Below are 19994 nucleotides of genomic sequence, written 5' to 3'. Positions count from 1 at the left end.
ACCAAGGAAAGAACCACCCAAAATGATTAGAAGGAACAGAAGTCACTAGTTACATAGGGCTGGAACATAGTCTATTCGCGTTAGACTGAAAATCCTCCTAATTTATGGAGCATTGGTTAGAGTTTTCAGAAAGTTCTTGGCTCAGCAGTGGGGACTCATTAGACCTAGTTTGAACACTGATTGCTCCCACCTAATAAATCTCAAAAGCAAGACTTGGAGGGATCAAACTGTTTCTAAGTAATGTAACTTTATCCCAGAACAAACCTTTAGAATATTTACAGGAATACAAAATAACCAGCATCCAAAAACATAAAATTCACAATGTCTGGGGCCAAATAAAAAATTACCAATCATGCAAAGAAGCAGAAAAATATGACCCATAGTGAGGGGGGAAATGAATTGATACCAATCCAGAACTGATACTTATATGAGAATTACCTGACAAGGACATAAAAAAAGTTATTGTAACTTATCCCATGTATTCATATAGCTAAGTGGAAACTTGGAAGGTATTTTTAAAATATGCAATTTGAACTTGTAGAGATGAAAAATCACTGGATGGAATTAAAAACAGTTTAGACACTACAGAAAAAGATTAGTGAACTTGAAAACATAGGAAATTATCTGAAATGAAATACCAAAAGAAAAAATAATTTTAGAAATGAATAAATATGATGCATAATATATAGTAAGTAGAAAGTATATGTCCTTTATAAATATTTAAAATTATGAAAACATTTAGGCATCAACTAAAAATAGGTAAGAGGGTACTTTTTTTGTTTTATTATTTTGTGGGGGTATATGAACAAAAGAACTTTAAGATGCTGCTGTAGATCCATCTTCCATCCCTCTTTCTCTATGACTTCACTCCTTTGATCATCCCCTCTCCCCTGTGAAGCATCCTTTTCTTCCTCTCAGCTGGCATATGTATCAAGTAGTATCTGCACCTTCAAGCGCCCAACCCACCTCCAGTTACTGCTCAACTGCTCCTCCATTCACAAGCTCTCAGTCTATACCCGCCTCCTCCTCTCTCATGCACTCTTCAACCTGCTTCCACATGGCTGCCACTCAAACCTCTGCACCAGGCTTTCTCTTCCTATACTCACCAATGACTTCCTTGTTGCTAAATTAAATTGATCCATTTTCTTTCTCATCTCACTTACCCTTTCGTGTGTGTTTTTCAACAGTTTACCACTCCATCTTTCACTCCTTCAGCAGTTTACCACTTTTTCCTTCTTAGCTTCTAGGATACCACCCTTTTTTTCCTTCTTCTCACCTCTCTGGCACCTCTTTATCATGTTTCTTGGCTGGCACCTCCGTATTACAACTTCTAAATGCTGCTGTCCCTAAGGCTCTCTGTGCACTCCTTCCCTTGGTGATCTCATCCAATATTGTGGATTTAAATGCATCCATATACCCATAACTCCCCAAAGTTTATCTCCAACCTAGACTCTCCTCTGGGCTGAAAGCCTGCATTTCCCACTGGCTACCTAACAGTTTAAACATTTGAATGTCTCAGAGGCATTTCAAGTTTACCATGTTCAAAACTAAACGCTCAATCTCCCCACAACACAAAGCAGTGATTCTATCCACCTAATTACTCAAGCCAGGGAGTCATCCTTAAGATTTCCCTCTCCCTTATCCTCCACTCCCTGCCCCACTTCCAATCTAGCACTGAGTTCTGAGATCCGATCTCCAAAAGTTGTCTTAAATGTATCTGATTGTCTCTTCGTTCCCACGAATACCACCACCCTCATGGCCAACCCACCATCTTCTGTCACTTGAATGATTACAGTAGCCTCCCAATTGTCTTCCTAGTTCCACTCTTGCCCTCTTCCAATCCATTCTCTGGGGTAGCCAGAATGAGCTTTAAAAATATATGTTTTTTTAAATTGACTTCAGAGAAGAAGGGAGAGAGAGACAGAAACATCAATCATGAGAGAGAATCATTGATTGGCTGCACACCCTTTACTGGGGATTGAGCTAACAACCCGGGCATGTGCCCTGACTGGGAATTGAACTGTGAGCTCCTGGTTCACAGGTTGATGCACAACCATTGGGCCACACTGGCCTAGCAAGAATGAGCTTTTTAAAATATAACTTGAACCCAGCTGGTGTGGCTCAGTAGATTGAGCGTTGTCCCTTGTACCTAGAGGTCACCAGTTTGATTCCTGGTCAGGGTACATGCCCCAGTTGGAACTGGATCCCCAGTTGGAACTGGATCCCCAGTAGGGGGCATGCAGGAGGCAATCTATTGATCGATTGATCAATCGATGTTCCTATCTCCCTCTCTTTTCCTCTCTATCTAAAAATCAATAAAAGCATATTTAAAAAATAAATAAAATATAACTTGAAGAATACTCTCCTGCTCTAATCCTATCCTATATAATAAAAGGCTAATATGCAAATTGTCCTCATGGGGCAGGAGTTCCACCCACTGGGAGTTAGATGTGCGCTGACCACCAGGGGACGGCACAGAACATGGTTGGTGTTGGTAATGTGGTGCTGGCAGCGGGCCCTGATGAGAGTGGGACCACGGTGGGATGGTGGAGCAGGTGAGCCGGTGGCACCAGGCCAAGGTGAGTGTGAAGGGAGGCCCCGGCCGGTGGTAGCAGCAGGCAGCTGGGGGAAGGGTGGCTGGCAGCTGGCAGCTGCTAGAGACCCTACCCATGCACAAATTTTGTGCACTGGGCCTCCAGTCCTATATAATAAAAGCCTAATATGCAAATCGACCGAATGGCAGAACGACCAGTTGCTAATGATGTGCAATCGCTGGCCAGGCCTAGGGACCCTACCTGTGCAGGAATTTCGCTCACAGGGCCTCTAGTACTTCAATGACTTCCCTTTACTCTTTAGATAAAATCTAATCTCTTTACCTTTGGCCTGCAAAGGCTGCCATTCTTCCAACTTTATCTGTACCACTCTCCTTGAATTTTTCAGTCTCTTCTAGGAGAAAAGCCCATTCCAGCCCCAGGACTTTGCATTTCTGCCCCTCCCCCACTGTTACCCTGATTAAGTCCCACTTATCCCCCTAAGGGACCACATCCCAGTGATGTAAGGATAAGTTGCTTTCCCTGCTTTTCTCTATCGCAGAACATTGTACTCTTCCTTCATAGTTTTACTACATTTGGCAAATATATATTTTTTTGACATTTGTCCAGCTTTATTGAGATATAATTGACAAATTCATATGATTGTTCACTAGATTGTAAGCTCCAGGAGCGTAGAACCAAGGTCTCAATATTTGTCTCTCTCCTCTTTCTCGCCCCCCTTCCCAACCTCCCCCCCACCCCGCCCACTTAAGAGTAGTGGCCTGGCACATAGCAGGTGCTCGATATTTGTAGGGTGAAATGATCAAGATAGAATTGCCTGTAGGTGCCTCAGGTATTTCAGCCCACAGGCCCTCTTCAAACCTCATCTGCTACTCCCCACCCTGCAACGTGTAGTTTTACGCCCACTGAACTACCTTTTGCGCCTGGCAATCAGGCATATCCCTGACCATCACAGACCAAACAAAGAGAAGGATTGTGACATGGGCTCTAAACTTGGCTGCGTTTGCGGCCCGAGCTGGAAAGTGACGCCGGGTGGGTCATAGCTCCATTCAGGTCCACAACGTGCACCACTCCCCTCCCCGGCCCATACCCAGGGACTCCTGCAACACCCACCGCACGGGAAACGGACTCGCGCCTCAGCTCGGACGTTCCGTACAGCATGGCAGCCCCCAGAGGCGTCGCCCAGGGCAGTGCCGGCGGTACAACATGGCCGCACCCAGGGCGCGCACCGCAGCCCCGCCCACCCGCCCACCGGAAGTTTCCATTTGAAACCCAGGCGGCAGACCCGGCCGGCAGTGCGGCGGTTTCCGCGGAGGACCTTTTGAATCGGAGCGACGAGGATTGCCGGCGGGAGCAGCAGGCATCTGGGTTCGGCTCTCCCGGGGCAGGGGGTTGGGCTGATGAGGGCGGACGGGTTGGGGTGGAAATGGACGAGTTTCTCCCTACTCCTCCCCGGAGCCGCAAAGGCTGGGTCGCGCTCTCCCCGGGCCCTTCACATGCTTGGGGGGGTCCTTTGGCCCACCACGGGGTAATATTCACCTTCCACCTTCTAGGGCCAAGCCTGGCCACCCTGTTACGATGACCAGCGTGGTTAAGACAATGCACACACTGCAGCCCCCCTCGGTGCAGAGTGGCGGCCCGCTCGCAGGTGAGTGTCCACACCTCCCCCCTGGGGAGTGTGGAGGATCGAATCCGTGGCCGGGAGGAAGGGGCGCAGGAATCCCTTTGTAAACAATTCCCAGTTTTATTTTCAGACTTGCGCTCCCTGGAGGGACTGGGTTTGTTGTCAGGGAGGAGAGAGAAACAAGATACTTAGGGGAGAGCACTAGGGTTTCCCACCGCGTCTGGTTCACATTTGTATCTGCACAGTGTCTCTCATATAGTACATTCTCAATAAACATTTTTTGAGTGAAGTGAGAGAGGGGGGTCAGGCCCAGCTAGAGCATTCGAGAAACTTGGGAGAAGATACATGGTTAAATTGGGTTGATTGCTTTGCCATCTTGCTTTATGTTACCTGGCCTGTGGTCGAAAGTCATTGCCTAGGTCGGTCTGCAGGTGTCCAGCTGCCTAATCTAGAGATTGTAGCACCAAATGAGCTTCAAACTTTAGAACCTGTTGTGGAACAGGTAGACTGTCCAGTTAAGTTTAGAAGAGCGAGTCGTTAGCTTGTATTTGTTTTTCAAATTCAATTAATCCTGGATTTTTTTGATTTTTTTTTTTTTTTTAAGAATCTGTTGTGGGAGATTTTGAAGCAGCTAAGATCCCTTCCCAATGACTCCATGCAGCTGGCTGAGGAAGTAGCAGGACTTACCTGTGAAGTAAATAGGCTTTTCTCCCAAGGCTTAAGGGTTGTTCTGCTTTGTCTTTTGTTGTCTCAGAACACCTGACTGGTAATCCTGGCATTAATAGGGCCCAGGCGTGACGGGGGGAACCAGAGCCACATCTGGTTACGCTGCTTTTCCCTTAGAGTGCAGTGCCTCTCAGTCAGTGTGGAGTGATTGGCTCTCCCCAGTCAAGCTGAAAAATTTCATCTCTTTACTTTCTATCCCTGTCCCAGCTTTATGATCTTATGTAGCCTCAATAATTTAACATTTTTAGACGTATTCCAGGCTTTTTGTTTTTGTTTTGGGCATAAGTTGGTTGTTTTTACGTTTCAGTTTTTTTTGTTTCTTTTTATTACATTTAGTGGGGTAACTGGTTAATAACATTATATAAATTTCAGGTATACAACTTTATAATACAGCATCTGTATATTTATTATGTGCTCAGAACCCGAAGTCTATTTTTTTAAAATAACTATATTTTTTTATTGATTGCTTTTTTTAGAGGGGGGGGGGAGAGAAAGAGAAAGAAACATCAATTTGTTGTTCCACTTATTTATGCATTCATGAGTTGATTCTTGTATGTGCCCTGACCAGGGATTAAACCCACAACCTTGGTGTATCGGGACGACGCTCTAACCAATTGAGCTACTCAAGCAAGGCTCTAGTCTCCTTCTGTCACAATATATTTGATCCCCTTCCACTCTAGTAACCACCATTCTGTTGTCTGCATCAATGAATTTGGTTTTTTGTTTGTTTTGTTTGTTGCTTTTTGTTTATATCCCACATACAAGTGAAATCATATGGTTGCTTTTTTCTCTTTGACTTCTTAATTAGCATAATACTCTCAAAATCCATCCATATTGTCACAAATAGCAATAGTTCATCTTTTTAACGGCTGAATAGTATTCCATTGTATATATGTACCATATTGTGTTTTTCCAATCATCGGTTGAAGGACACATGTCGTAGGTTGTTTCCATGTCTTGACTATTGTGAATAGTGCTACAGTGAATGCAGTGAGTGGTACATATGGCTTTACAAATAAGTGTTTTCACATTTTTAAGGTATGTATACCCAGAAGAGGTATTGCTGGCTCATATAGTAGCTCTGTTAATTTTTTGAGGAGCCTCCATACAGTTTTTCATAGTGGCTGCACCAGTTTACATTCCCACCAGAAGTATACGAGGGTTCCCTTTTCTCCATAGCCTCTCCAACACTTATTTTTTGTCTTATTGATTATAGCCATTCTAACAGGTGTGAGGAGGTATCTCATTATGTTTTGCTTTACATTTCCCTTATAACTAGTGATATTGAGCATCTTTTCATTTTTCTGTTGGTCATATGTGACTTCCTTATAAAAGTGCTTATTCAGGTCTTCTGCCCATTTTTTAAGTAGGATTGTTTTTGTTGTTATTTGTATGAGTTCTTTATATATTTCAGATATTAACCCCTTATCAGAGGTATTGTTCCCATTCTGTTGGATGCCTTTTTGTTTTGTTATGGTTTCTTTTGCTGTGCAGAAGCTTTTTAATTTGATATAGTCCCAGTCATTTATTTTTGCTTTTACTTCCCTTGCATTTGGGGTCAAGTTCACCAAAAACCCTCTTTGACCAAGATCCATAAGTTTAGTGCCTATGTTTCTTTCTATGTATTTTATTGTTTCAGGTCTTACAAGTTTTTGTGTATGGTGTCAAATAGCAGTCTAAGTCTCATTCTTTTGCAAGTGGCTTTCCAGTTTTCCCAACTGTGTTAAAGAGACTTTCCTTTCTCCCTTATATCTCTTTGGCTCCTTTGTTGAAAATTGGTTGCCCATATGTGTGTAGATTTATTTCTGGGCTCTCAATATTGTTCTATTGGTCTGTGTGTCTAATTTTCTGCCAAAACCATGTTGTTTTAATTATTGTAGCTTTGTAGTATAATTTATCCTTTTTTCTCAGGATTGCTTTGGCTATTTGGGAATCTTTTGTGATTCCATACAAATCTGAGGATTTTTTTATTCTATTACTGTGAAAAAGCCATTGGGATTTTTGATAGGGATTGCATTAAATCTTTCAACAGTGTTTTGTAGTTTTTATTGTACAGATTCTTTATCTCCCAACTTTATTCTTAGGTTTTTTTTTTGTGATCATAAATGGGATTGTTTTCTTCATTTCTCTTTCAGATATTTTGTTGTTAGTATATGGAAATACAACAGGTCTTTGTCTTGATTTTGTATCCTGCAACTTTGCTGTATTTGTTGTTTCTAATAGTTTTTTGGTGGGATCTTTAGGGTCTTCTGTATGTAGAGTCATGTCATCTGCAAGTAGTGTCAGTTTTACTTCTTCATTCCCAATTTGGATGCCTTTTCTTTCTTTTTGTTTAATTGCTCTGGCTAGGACTTTCAGTACTATTGAATAGCAGTGATGAGAGTGGGCATCCTTGTCTTGTTCCTGATCTTACAGGAAAAGTTTTCAGTTTCTCACCATTGAGTATGATGTTACCTGAGGGTTTGTCATAATGGACTTCATAATGTTGAGGTACTTTCCTTCTATACCCATTTTATTTCCTTCTATACCATCTATAAATGGATGTTATAACTTGTCAAATGCTTTTTCTGTACCTATAGTTGTAATCACAATAGAGGCCCAGTGCACGAAATTCGTGAAGGGGGTGCGCGGAGGGGTCCCTCAGCCCAGCCTGCACCCTCTTGCAATTCAGGACCTTTCAGGGGATGTGCAACTGCCAGTTTAGGCCTGATCCCACAGGGATCCCTGCAGATCGGGCCTAAGCTGGCAGTCAGACATCCCTCTAGCAATCTAGGACTGCTGGCTCCTAACTGCTCGCCTGCCTGCCTGATTGCCACTAACCACTCTGCCTGCCTGCCTGCCTGATCGCCCCAACCACTCGCCTGCCTGCCTGATCGCCAATAACCACTCTGCCTGATCGTCCCTAACCACTTTGCCTGCCTGCCTGATTGCCCCTAACCACTCACCTGCCTGCCTGATCGCCCCTAACCACTCTGCCAGCCTGCCTGATTGCCCCTAACCACTTGCCTACCTGCCTGATTACCCCTAACCACTCGCTGAGGGGTGGGGCCGTTCTGGTCGTTCCACTGTTTCAGTCGCTGGGCTTTTATTATATAGGACTAGAGGCCCATTGCGCAAAGATATGTGCAATAGACCTTCCTTCCCCTGGCTGCCGGCACCAGTTTTCCTCCGGGACCTGGGCCGCAATGGAGCCAAGCCTTCAGCCTTCAGGCTTGGCTCCAGCTGCAGAGGAGACTTCTGTCTTCAGTCTTCGCTCCATGTCTGTATATGCAAATTAGCCCGCCATTTTGTTGGGTTAATTTGCATACTCCTGATTGGCTAGTGGACGTCGCGGAGATATGGTCAATTTGTGTCTTTCACTTTTATTAGTGTAGATCAGCCGTGAGCAAACTACAGCCCGCGGGGCGGATCCGGCCCGTTTGGCTGTTCTATCCGGCCCGCGGAGCCGAAAGAGCGGTGGGTTCTCTTGCTCTCCCCTCCGCTCCTTCACCAGCAGCAGTGTTAACATGGCAACATCGGGAAACACGGCCGCAGCTCCTTCTTCTGAGTGGGTGGATTTATATCCGCCCATTCAGTAGAAGGAACAACCTCTCAATCTTCCAGAGGCTCCTTGTAATGCCCGCGGACGCGGCTCCCGACATCACCTCGGGAATGCGACATCACCTCGGGAATGCGTAGACACGTTATCGTGGTGATGTAGGGAGACACGCCCCTGGAGAGCACAGTATCAGAGCCTTTCTGAGGTAAGATTAAGAGCTCTACTCAAACACAATTTTTTCCTGTTCCCACATTCTGTACATCAATGACTTGTTAATAAAACAACAAAGACTTTCAGCTTTTAGGGCTTGTATCCACTGCAGTTTTTTTTCCCACTGTGGACGCACGCAGCAGGGAAAAAGACACACAGAGGACATGTCACACTAGCCATACTGCGGTTGCATTTTTTTGCTGATATGGATGCGGTATCAGTAACGCTACCGTGGCCACTAACCGCATTTACTGTTTACACATTTTGTTCTTTTCTATTTGTTTTAGTTTTAAATTATTTTATTATATTTAAGTTTAATTTGAAAGGCTTTTGTACCTTTCCTTTGTTAGGCAATTTTATTTTGCCTTTGCCATCTTCAACATAAGGTATGTTATTGTGCTATGATTCCTCCATTTTTTGAAGTTTCAAATTATAATAATTAGTGTTTACATTCTTCTTGTTAAAATGTTTGAAATGAATAAAACTATTGAAATAAAAAAAAAAAAGACCGTACCCTTTTATGTAATGATGTTTACTTTGAATTTATATTAGTTCACACAAACACTCCATCCATGCTTTTGTTCTGGCCCTCCGGTCCAGTTTAAGAACCCATTGTGGCCCTCGAGTCAAAAAGTTTGCCCACCCCTGGTGTAGATTGATTGGTTTATGGATGTTGAACCATCCTTGCATCCCAGGAATGAACCTCACTTGATCATGACTTACGATTCTTTTAATATATTGCTGTATTCAATTTGCTAGTATTTTGTTTAGGGTTTGCATCTGTGTTTATCAGAGATACTGGCCTGTAGGATGTGTGTGTGTGTGTGTGTGTGTGTGTGTGTGTGTGTGTGTGTGTGTGTGTTTGTGAGAGAGAGAGAGAGAGAGAGAGAGAGATCCTTGCCTGGTTTTGGTTTTGGTATCAGGGTAATTAATGTTGACCTCAAAATGAATTAGGAAGTTTTCTCTCTTCTCTCTTCAATTTTTTGAGAAGGATTGGTATTAAATTTTCTTTGAATACTTGGTGGAATTCACCAGTGAAGCCTTCAGGTCCTGGACTTTTGTTTTTTAAGAGGTTTTTTTTATTATTGTTTCAATTTCCTTACTAAGGATCCATCTATATGCATTTTTCACTTCTTCATGGTTCAGTCTAGGGAGGTTGAATATTTCTAAGAATTTGTACATTTTTCCTAGGTTATTGAGTTTGGTGGTGTATATCCTTTCATAGTATTCTAGTATAATCCTTTGTATTTCTGCAGTGTCCATTGTAACTTCCTCTTTCATTTCTGATTTTATTTATTTGAGTCTTCTCTCTTTTCTCTTTTAGCCAGTGTTTGTTTATCTTTTCAAAGAACCAGTTCTTCATTTTATTATTTTTTTTCTATTATCTTTTCTCTATTTATTGCTCTATTTTTATTACTTCCTTCCACTGACTTTGTGCCTCATTTCTTCTTTTTCTAGTTCTTTAAGGTATAATGTTAGATTATAACCAATGGACATAGACACGGGTTGGGGGATGAGGGCATGAACAGAAGTGGAGGTGGGGGGTAACGGGGGGATAAGGACACATATGTAATACCTTAATCAATTACAAAAAAAAGATTGTCTATTGAGTTTTTCTTGTTTCTTGAGGTAGGCCTGTAATGGTATAAACATCCCTCTTCGTGCTTTTGCTGCACCCCTAAAATTTTGTTACATCATATCTTCATTTTCATTTGTCTCTATATATTTTTTGGTCTCTTATTTTTTCTTTGACCCAGTAGTAATTCAGTAGCATGCTGTTTAATCTCCACATTGCGGGGGCCAGATACGGCGGGGGGCCAGATATGGCAGGGATCTAGAGAGATTAACGAACCGGTTCTAAGTGGAGGCGGCCAGGGATTGAGAAATAAAAGAAAGAATGAAAGAAAGAAATAAGATGCAGAGATAGATTTAAAAAGCTGGGAGCTGGGTGGAACCGCTGCCACCTCTGATAGAGAGGCAGGGACCCTGAGCCCACGCAGCGCATTTATTTTTATACCCCCAAATACCAGGAAGTAACACCAAAACTTAGGATCAAAGGAGCTTATTTGCATTCTTGAGTAGGCCCGAGCATTCCTGGTGCTTGCCTGGATTTACATATCAAAGCCCACTCCCGACACCTGGGCTGAAATGAAGGCCAAGCTGATAACATGTCCAGCCTCTTTGGGGAAGCATATTCCCAGGGCGTGGCTCTGCCTATCGCCCTGAATTCAGCTGACAGTAATTAAAGAAATGCCCATGTGCCTTCCCAGGCGCTGTCTACACACATTTATGATTTTTCCAGCTTTCTTCCTGTAGTTAATTTCCAGTTTCATACCATGTGGTCAGAAAATATGCTTGGTATGATTTCATTCTTAAATTTATTGAGACTAGTTTTGTGCGCTAACATATAGTCTGTCTTGAGAATTCCCATGTGCACTTGAGAATGTGTATTCTAGTATTTGGAGATGGAAAGTTCCATAAATATCAATTAAGTCCATTTGGTCTAATGTGTCATTTAAGGCAGTATTTCCTTATTGACTTTCTGTCTGGATGATCTATCCTTTGCATCATCATCCAGGGGTGTTCAGGTCGCCTATTATAATTGCAATTTTGTCAGTTTCTTCCTTTAAGTCTGTTAGTAATTGCTTTATATGTTTTGGTGTTCCCAGGTTTGGTACATATGTATTGATAAGTATTATGTCTTCTTGATGAATTATCCCCTTTATCATTATAAAATGTCCGTCTTTGTATCTCTCTACCTTTTTATTTTGAAATCTATTTTGTCCCATATAGGTACTGCTACACCTGCTTTTTTCTCTGAATGCCATTTGCTTGGAGTGTCATCTTCCACTCCTTCTCTTTAAGCCTATGTTTACCTTTGGAGCTGAGTCTCCTGCAGGCAATATATAGTTTGTTCTTTTGTAATCCATCTCGTTACTCTATGCCTTTTGATTGGTGAGTTTAGTCCATTTACAGTTAGGGTGATTATCGACATATGAGAACATAGCAACAGCCATTTTACACTTTGTTTTCTGGTTACTCTATGTCTCTACTGTTTCTTTTCCCTTGCGATTCTCTCTCATATTTTAATTTGGTGGTTTTCTATGATTTTTTTCCTCCTTCATTCCCTCTTTTTTTTAAATCTAATGATAATCTAATGGGGAGAAACAAAGGAGTCTTCTCACTCTGCCATGATGGCTTACATCATTCCCAAGTTTTACGTAACTTCAAGTTTTAGTTTTAAGACTGGGTACCAAATACACATAAAAAAACAAAATCCAAAGGTAGGAAACGATTTGCATTGGAAAACAAGACCCCTTTCCTTTTTGAACACCAGCATTCAGTTTCCCCCCTAGTATCTCTCATTTTAAGAAGACAGTCTTTGTTAAATCCTGCTAGATTTTTCAACAATGAAATCCTTAGGTTCTAGTAAATAGGGGTTATTGGAACTAATTACAGTCAATGAATTTATGGTTTAACACCTTTTTACATGGGGTGGATTTGTTATTATGAATAACTTACAAATACTTGAGAGAGGAGAAGGTAAATACATTCCCCCACAGTTATCTTTTATTTCAGACAGAGACCTCATGAAGAACCCATTTAATCTTTGTTTTGTGGATAAAAGTATGGAAAATAGAGTGTAAGTGCCAGTGAGTGTACTATAAATGAAATAATTTGTTAACCTGAGAAATATTTATTACAAACTTATGCAGTTAGAGTCATCAAAATAAAATTTCTTTCAAATATGAATACAAAATTTCCTAATCCCTGTGATCCAGTGCTTTGTACCTCATTTTTTCAACTTGATTTCATTATTATGGCTTTTTATTTAGGTTAAGCTTAAAGGGGCCATTTTACAATGAACAAAGTAAAAATTAGTATAAACTAGAAAATCGTGGGGGCAGGGAGGGAGTATTTTTAATTCCAGAAGAAGTTATTACTTGAATTTGGTATGGAATATAAATGGTAAAAAGTGTGGTAGAGGATAGGGTAGCATAAGGGTTAGGGGAAAAATACTCTCTTGTGGGGAAGAAGAGTCATGGCAGGGCCATTTCTCTGCTTATCTGACAATAGCCTGGCAAAAGGATCAGAACAGAATGCCAGATAGGGAATCTCTGAGCTTAATGAAGGGTAAACAAAGTAAAAGGCTGGCGGTAAAGGTAATCAGCATGGAAGAAGGAAAGAATACTAGAGGAGATTATTTAGAGATGATCTATGAACAATCCATGAAACTGTGAAGTATACCACTTATTCAACAAGCAGGTATTGAACCTGTAGGTATGCCAGATACTCTCCTAAGCGCTGGGACACAAGACACATTTTTGAGTAGTTAGGGAGACAGTCTGGTGAAAACAACTAAAGCGATATTTAAAAGAGAAACTCAAAGCGGTTTGAGTGTATTCTCCGGAGAGTGTGCAGAGTGCCTAGGAGCTTAACAAGATGGCTTGATTCTTCTGGTGTTTGATGGAATCTACGGTGTTTTGCCCTGCTGACTGCTACACGGCCTTTTATTTAGCTCTTTGCTTGTGTCAACCTTCACTTTATACCGGCTGGCCATTCCATTTGATAGGTCATGAAGCTTTTGGCTACCCTTAAACACACTGCACTGTTACATTTAAAGCATTTGTTTTAGCCCTGGCCAGTTTTGCTAAGTGGTTAGAGTGTTGGCCCTCGGACCAAAGTGCCTTAGACTCAATTCCTGGTCAAGGGCATGTGCCTTGGTTGCGGGTTCAATCCCAGCCCCCATCAGGGCGTGTGGGAGGCAGCCAGTCGATGTGTCTCTCTCACATTGATGTTTCTCTGTCTCTCTCCCTATTCCTCCATTTTCCCTCCCTTCTACTCTCTCTAAGATCAATGGAAGCCCATGTGGCTCAGTGGTTGAGTGTCAATCCATGCACCAAAAGGTCGCTGGTTCAATCTTCACAAATTGAGATGGGCCAGAATGAAATACTGGTTTCTGACAACTTAGAATGGAACTCTGCTTAAGTTTTCACTCTCCTGTTTTCCTTTGCAGACACACAAACTCGAGCCACTTCTAAGAGCTTATTACCTGTGAAGTCTAAAGAAGTCGATGTTTCCAGATCTCTTCATTCAGGAGTTTCAGAAAATGATGTAATGAAAGTCATCAAACCGAGACGAGAGAATGGGTGGGTCAGATCATTGGTATCCAGTTAGAAATTGCTCAGTACCAAGAATTAGAAAGTGGGGCGTTTGAGAGCGCAAGGCACCTCAACACTGAGCCTGGAGTCAGGGACCTGGAGCAATGCCGCATTGCTGAGCTGTTTGTCAGGACCTTCCACGTCGATCAGTTCTGAAGAGGCACAGCAAGGGTTATGCTAAGAGACACCCTTCCCCTTCTCACCACTGCTCGGAGTGTACAATGGCCCTACTGTGGTCATACCCCAGCCCTAAATGATAGTCACGGTGCGTGGGCTAGTTGTTAGCCTGTGTTGCTGGTCTGAGCACAGTCCAGGCCAGTGCGCATGTGTGTCCCTCCACCCAGTGCTCAGTCCCCATGTAAGTGAGGTTGACATGAGAAGGCCGTTCATTTTTGAGCAGAAGGGGAGTTCATTATTAATAAGCCCTTTTCAATAATCTGGGCTGAAACAAAGTGCATGGGCTTCAGAGCTTCTCAGTCTTGTGTTATTCGCATTGTTTAAAATCTCTGGTTCTTTCCTCAGAAAACCAGCCTCTCTGTTCTGCTTTGTTCACAACACATAGAACAACATGTTACAATTCTCGGCTTGATTCCTTTGTTGTTGGTTTTTAATTAAGGCATTGACTACATTATAGTTTCAAGTATACAGCATAATGATGTGATATGTGTACATACTGCAAAATGTTTGCCACAATAAGTCAAGTTACATTCTGATTTCTTTGTCTTTGCTCCACTAGGCAGGGGAAAGCTGCAGATACTGCCATCAAGAAGAACATCAAAAAGAGGTGAGCATCAGGATAAATGAAGGTTGGGCACCATGTTAGTGGATTGTGCAGGATTTTTTGGGACTTGTTTAATGTGTTACAGTCTGGGTGCCACCCAGAAATCTGAATGGAATTTTCAGGGGTGAGGCACAGCTAGATTTGAGAAACACTATCAGGGCACGATTAGTGAAGCTGCCTTCTTGAGTGCCAGTCAAGAGCTTTTGGGGCTCTGTGCCAGGACCACTGCTGACCAGAAGTCAAACCCAGCTGTGCCCTCTCAACAGAAGTATGAAGCCTTCAAGATCGGAGGGGCTGCGTGTAGTTAACAATTTCAAGATGGTATTTCTGGTGGTGCTACTGGTACTGGTGAAGGAGGAATCCAGGAGAAGGACCTATCCTTTGTCGTGGAGGCTAGCTTGGACATTTTGCAGTCCTGAAGACAGAAATAATATAAGCTGAAAATTCTGTAGAAATAGGTTCTAATTCCAAGTCTGGGCATGTTTTAAAAGTTCTGAAAACAAAACTCTATCCAAGAAGAACTCTGAGAAATTGAAAAAGAACGTTTAATATTAATGGTGATAATGGCTCTTAATAATTAAATGTTTACCATGTGTCAGTAGTGTGCTAAGAATGGTACATGTATTCTTTCTCTTATTCTTCACAATAATAACATTATGAGAGGTAGGTATTATCCTAATTCTGGAAATAAGGAAACTGAGCCTCAGAGAGGTTATGCAACTCACTGAAGGTCATATACCACTATGTGCTGAAGCCAGGATTCGAACGCCTGTTTGTGAGACTACCCAGTCCATACTCTTTACCCCCCACCACTTCATATAAGTACAATTATCATTACAGCTACAGGCCACTGAGTAAGCAGAAGTCAGAGGAAGAGCTCAAGGATAAGAACCAGATCTTAGAGGCTGTCAACAAGCAGTTACACCAGAAGTTGACTGAAACTCAGGTGAGAGACCCAGCAGTCCTGTGCCATCAGCAGCACTGGGTGATGCATGTAGAACCCCGAGGGACAGCCCCTCAGACCACCCCTGCGGAGTAGCATGGGCCTGATGTGTCTGCATGGCACCCCATAGGGCAAACTGAAGGACCTGACTGAAAAGGTGGAGCTGCTGCAGAAGTTTCAGGACAACAGTTTGGCGATTTTGGAGAGCAAGGGCCTCAACCCAAGTAAGAAAAAGCACAGCAGCCTTCAAAGGAACCAGTGTGCGTGCCCCGCTGGGGTGGTTCTGGGCTGTGTGTCAGGGTCCAGCGTGGCAGCAGCTGGCCTAGGCGTGCAGAGGTTTGGAGCACCTTTTTTTCTCTGCTGATGCTGACTGTGCCTGACCGATTCCAGGTGGTTGTGGAGAGAGGATTATCGCTTTCTTATCTGAACACTTTGGTGCCCAAAAGTATGACCTTGCAAATTAGACCAGAAATATTTTATTTCTTTCAAGATAGGTAGCATACAGTTAACTTTCTCAAGTGGGAAGAGAGATGATACTGTTTCTGGCTAATTGGCAGAATCCCAGTGGTTAAAGTGGGACTCCTGCTCTGACCCTCTCCCCAGCGATCAGTCTAGAGCAGAGAGGAGAGCACAAGAAGGACTTGCCCAGAGACTGGGAGGGGGCCTCAGGCGGAGCTGAGGGGCCTGAGCATCCCAGGGAAGGACCCCAGGCTTCTTTGAATTAAGGAATGCTGACTGAATGCTACTGGTTAACTGTACAGTTTAGGATATATTCTTCACATATGTTTTTATATTACTTTATTGTGTGTATGCACTACTTTTATCAATTATATTTAAGGCCTAAAAAACTTTAAAAAATTGTTTTGTGTTTTGTAAACAAAACTATACATTGCCTTTGGACAAATTTTCTGAGGAGAGAGCAGAATGAATTTTTGGCCATATCCAAACATAGAAAGGAAGGGGCTAAAATATATCTCGAGGCAGGCGTGGGCCACAGAGCCAGGGTGAAAACTCGGGGGAGTCAGGAGCAGCTGCCTAGAGAAGTCTCCCTCATGAAAACTCTTGTGCTTGTCCTAGAGGGTATTTTTGGTTGTTTATTTTGTGGAAGGTACAGTTCCCTAAGCGAGGCTAATTTTGTTGTCTCCATTACATTTAGACAGTGAAACCCTGGAATCACAGCAAGAATCCAACCCGGATCACATGGACTCAATGGTGAGGGCCTGGGTGTGAGTGGGCGAAGGCCGAGGGACTGCGGGCCGAGGGCCCACGGGGCTCTGCAGCTCTAGGAGATCGCTGCCATGTGCTCAGTAAACCCCGAGAAGCAGCCTTTGGGACCCAGGAGGTGGAAGAAGAGAGTGGTGGATATGTACTCGAAAGAGCATATTTTACTTGGCAGGTGACCTGTGCTTGCAAATATGAGTGAGTCTGAGTTGAAAATGTACTACTTTAAACACATAGCAGGACAGACCAGTAGACAGAGCATTCTGGTTTCATGTTTTACCCCAGACCAATTTCTCTCCTTACTCCTCCGCTGAGAACTAGATAATGAAAAGGTTCTGCCTGAGTGAAATTTGGCTTCTCTTTGGCTCCTTCCCTGAGGTAGGAAGGTAATTGTTTGGGACCCTGCTAAAGTCTCTTGAGCTTCTGTGAGTTGCATCTTACTGTCATAGAGCACTAGATATGGAACCATCCTCAGCTCTCCCAGGTAATTAGTCACCCCTTCAGTGGGTATGTGTGTTCATGTTGCTTGTGTGGCAGAACCCATGGAAGTGGGATAATCCTTCGTCCCTCCTGGAGACTGAGTTCCTCCAGGGTGTCCAGTGGAGAACCCAGATGTGTGTGGACACAGCCAATGGCTGAATGACGTTAACAGTCATCTAATTCAGCTCCCCTTTTATACAAAGAGATTAGTTTATATGAAGAAAATGTTCGCATACCAATGAAGATTTATACTTTGTTTTACTAATTGTACTTTCCTCTTAGTTGCTGTTAGAAACTTTGCAAGATGAATTGAAGCTTTTTAACGAAACAGCAAGAAAGCAGATGGAGGAGTTACAGGTGAGAGGCAGACATCACCCTGAGGCAAAATTACCATTCCTGCTACATAGATATATAGAGGGTTCTCTCTCTCTCTCTCTCTTTCTCTCTCTCTCTCTCTCTCTCTTTCTTTCAAATCCTTACCCAAGGATATTTTTCCATTGATTTTTAGAGAGAGTGGAAGAGAGAGAGAGAGAGAAACACAGATGTGAGAGAGACACATTGATTGGTTGCCTCCCACATGCCCCCGACCAAGGCCAGGAGCTTGCAACCAAGGTATGTGCCCTTGACCAGAATCAAACCCGGGACCCTTCAGTCCACAGGCCAACACTCTAGCCACTGAGCCAACCAGCTAGGGTTGGAGGGCTCTCTCTTATTTATTTTTAATAAACTATTTTGTAATAATTTTAGATTTACAGAAAATTGGCAAAGAGAATTCAATTCCCCTACAAATACAGAGAATTCTTTCTTAATGGGACAGAACAGAAGCATGATGTTTCAAAGTTTTTGTTTGTTTTTGTCTTTTTTAATATCTTTCCAAACAGGCCTTAAAAGTAAAGTTGAAGATGAAAGAAGAAGAGAGGGCCCGGTTCCTAGAACAGCAGACCTTATGTAACAGCCAAGTAAATGATTTTACAACAGCCCTTGAGGAAATGGAGCAGCTATTAGAAATGTGATAAAAAGCAAGTGGCCAGATGGCTCTCTCTTGGGGATTAACTCTCAGAGGAAGCCACTAAGGACATCTGCTTCTTGGCCGTGATCTTCACCATTCCAAGAATTAAATCAGTTTGTGCAGTAGGATTAAGGATAGTTTATGCTGGAATGGCAGTTCCTCCTTTTGAGAAAGTGTTCCCACTAGTCAGATTGGCCAGCTCTCTGAACCTCACGTGTACGTAATTGAGGTCGACAAGAAGGGCACCTGGAAGCTTGGATCAACTCGTAGGCAGCAAAGCAACCCACTGTTAGAAACAGGAGACTAAACCAGCCACAGCCAGAGGATCCAAAAGGTCACATTCAGATGTGCGGGGAGAAACCCTGAATCGTTCTGTGGGGCAAAGGTGCTCCACAGGAAACGCCACTGAGGAGCCATGCAGGCCCTTCTGATTTGGACACATGGGAACTTAAAGTCACTTGAAATGGCTTAATAAATGGGGTGAAGGTATAGATAGCAATGACACCAACTGAAACAATACACTTTGGAGCTTTTAATCTAAATCACTTCTGTGTTTTTAATATGTATATATATAAAGTGCTAATTTTAAAATAAATATTTCTGTAACTTCAGATTGCAATGAGAAGTGAAAATAGCCTTTTAACTTAAATATATTCACTGACTATTGAACTAATGTAGGCAAGTTCACACCTCTAATTTAATCCAGAATCTTTTCCTTCCACTCATTAAGTGCTCCATGCCTACCAACCCCTTCTTCCCAGGCCTTCTGAGGGCGTTCCGTTTGCAGCAGTGGGCCAGACTCCACCCACCAGATTTGTAGCTGCCTATTCTCCCTGTACTCCTGAGCATGATTATGTTCCTGCTATTTGCTCTGCACAGCCAATCCTGGACCTGGCTTCATGGATCCTTAATCAACTGACGTCCATGGGCCGCCCCACCCTGGTTTACCAAAGGCACAGCCATATTTCATTTCTTAGACAAGGCAGTCGTTGGCCAGCTCCCTTTCTTTTCTGCAATTTTTTCACCAAACCCATCCACCATTCAGCATTGCTGAGGTTGCCCAGAGCCACCCATTAATGCCACAACCCTAACTTACAGGGCTAAATTTTTTTTTGCCTTCAGACACAAATGTTCATGCAGTTGGTTATGTCCCAAATATTTTGAGGGGGGGAAATCCAGTTAAATAATTCTCACCAATGAGAGGGGCTGAACATTGTCTTCTATCCATTTTCAAGATATTTATAGTTTAAAAGATTGTTTACAGCAAATGAATTTGTAATTGCTATTTAAGGCCCCCAAAAAGTTTTACTTCCTTTTTGGAAGGAGAGGGTGGGAAACTCAGTTGTGGGATCCTCACCTTGTCATGCCTCCCTAGTTAAGGCCCGGGAATGTAATGATCTTAATGTCTCCCTTTACTCATCTGCCCCAGTGTAGAGACCCTGCTCTCGTGGCCTGGTCTCACCAAGGGGCTTTCACGTCATGGTGCTGCTTTGCACCACCAGCCAGCGTTTGTGCACTCTTGCCTTTATTCCCTCTGACCTGTGCTGTTCCATCTTGTCTCTTGTACATGTGACTTTATCTGATCTGGAGCCTGAACAGATTCATGCATAAACCAGCAAATAGTGATCTGCACCCTCCGCTTTGCTAGTTGCTATAGGAAACTTTAATAAGCTTACAATCTTATTTGGTGAAACAAAAAATGTGCAGGTCATAAGTTAAATAACAAAAGGCAATACTTTATCAACAAT

General features: G+C 42.8%; 1 protein-coding gene across 1 annotated transcript; it reads left to right on the top strand.

Annotated features, from left to right (window-relative positions):
* The first annotated feature begins 3790 nt into the window (after positions 1–3790).
* On the top strand, positions 3791–18863 carry KNSTRN (kinetochore localized astrin (SPAG5) binding protein). Its single transcript, XM_080666959.1, has 9 exons — positions 3791–3920; positions 4106–4200; positions 13668–13800; positions 14549–14596; positions 15434–15539; positions 15667–15760; positions 16693–16748; positions 17520–17594; positions 18119–18863. The coding sequence occupies exons 2-9, from the start codon at positions 4131–4133 to the stop codon at positions 18248–18250; spliced, it is 714 nt and encodes a 237-aa protein (XP_080523085.1). The 5' UTR covers positions 3791–3920; positions 4106–4130; the 3' UTR covers positions 18251–18863.
* The last annotated feature ends 1131 nt before the right edge of the window (positions 18864–19994 follow it).

This window comes from Plecotus auritus (assembly GCF_963455305.1).
Source record: "Plecotus auritus genome assembly, chromosome: 1".
NCBI lineage: Eukaryota > Metazoa > Chordata > Mammalia > Chiroptera > Vespertilionidae > Plecotus > Plecotus auritus.
The sequence above is the reverse complement of the archived record's forward strand: the minus strand, read 5'-3'. Positions and strand labels throughout refer to the sequence as shown.

What these genes read in the sequence shown, in the direction of transcription:
- KNSTRN (XM_080666959.1), top strand. Translation starts at nt 4,131, where the DNA reads ATGACCAGCGTGGTTAAGACAATGCACACACTGCAGCCCCCCTCGGTG. An exon ending in GAGTGGCGGCCCGCTCGCAG is followed by an intron (nt 4,201 to 13,667) that starts GTGAGTGTCCAC and finishes TTTCCTTTGCAG; the next exon opens with ACACACAAACTCGAGCCACT. An exon ending in AAGAAGAACATCAAAAAGAG is followed by an intron (nt 14,597 to 15,433) that starts GTGAGCATCAGG and finishes TTATCATTACAG; the next exon opens with CTACAGGCCACTGAGTAAGC.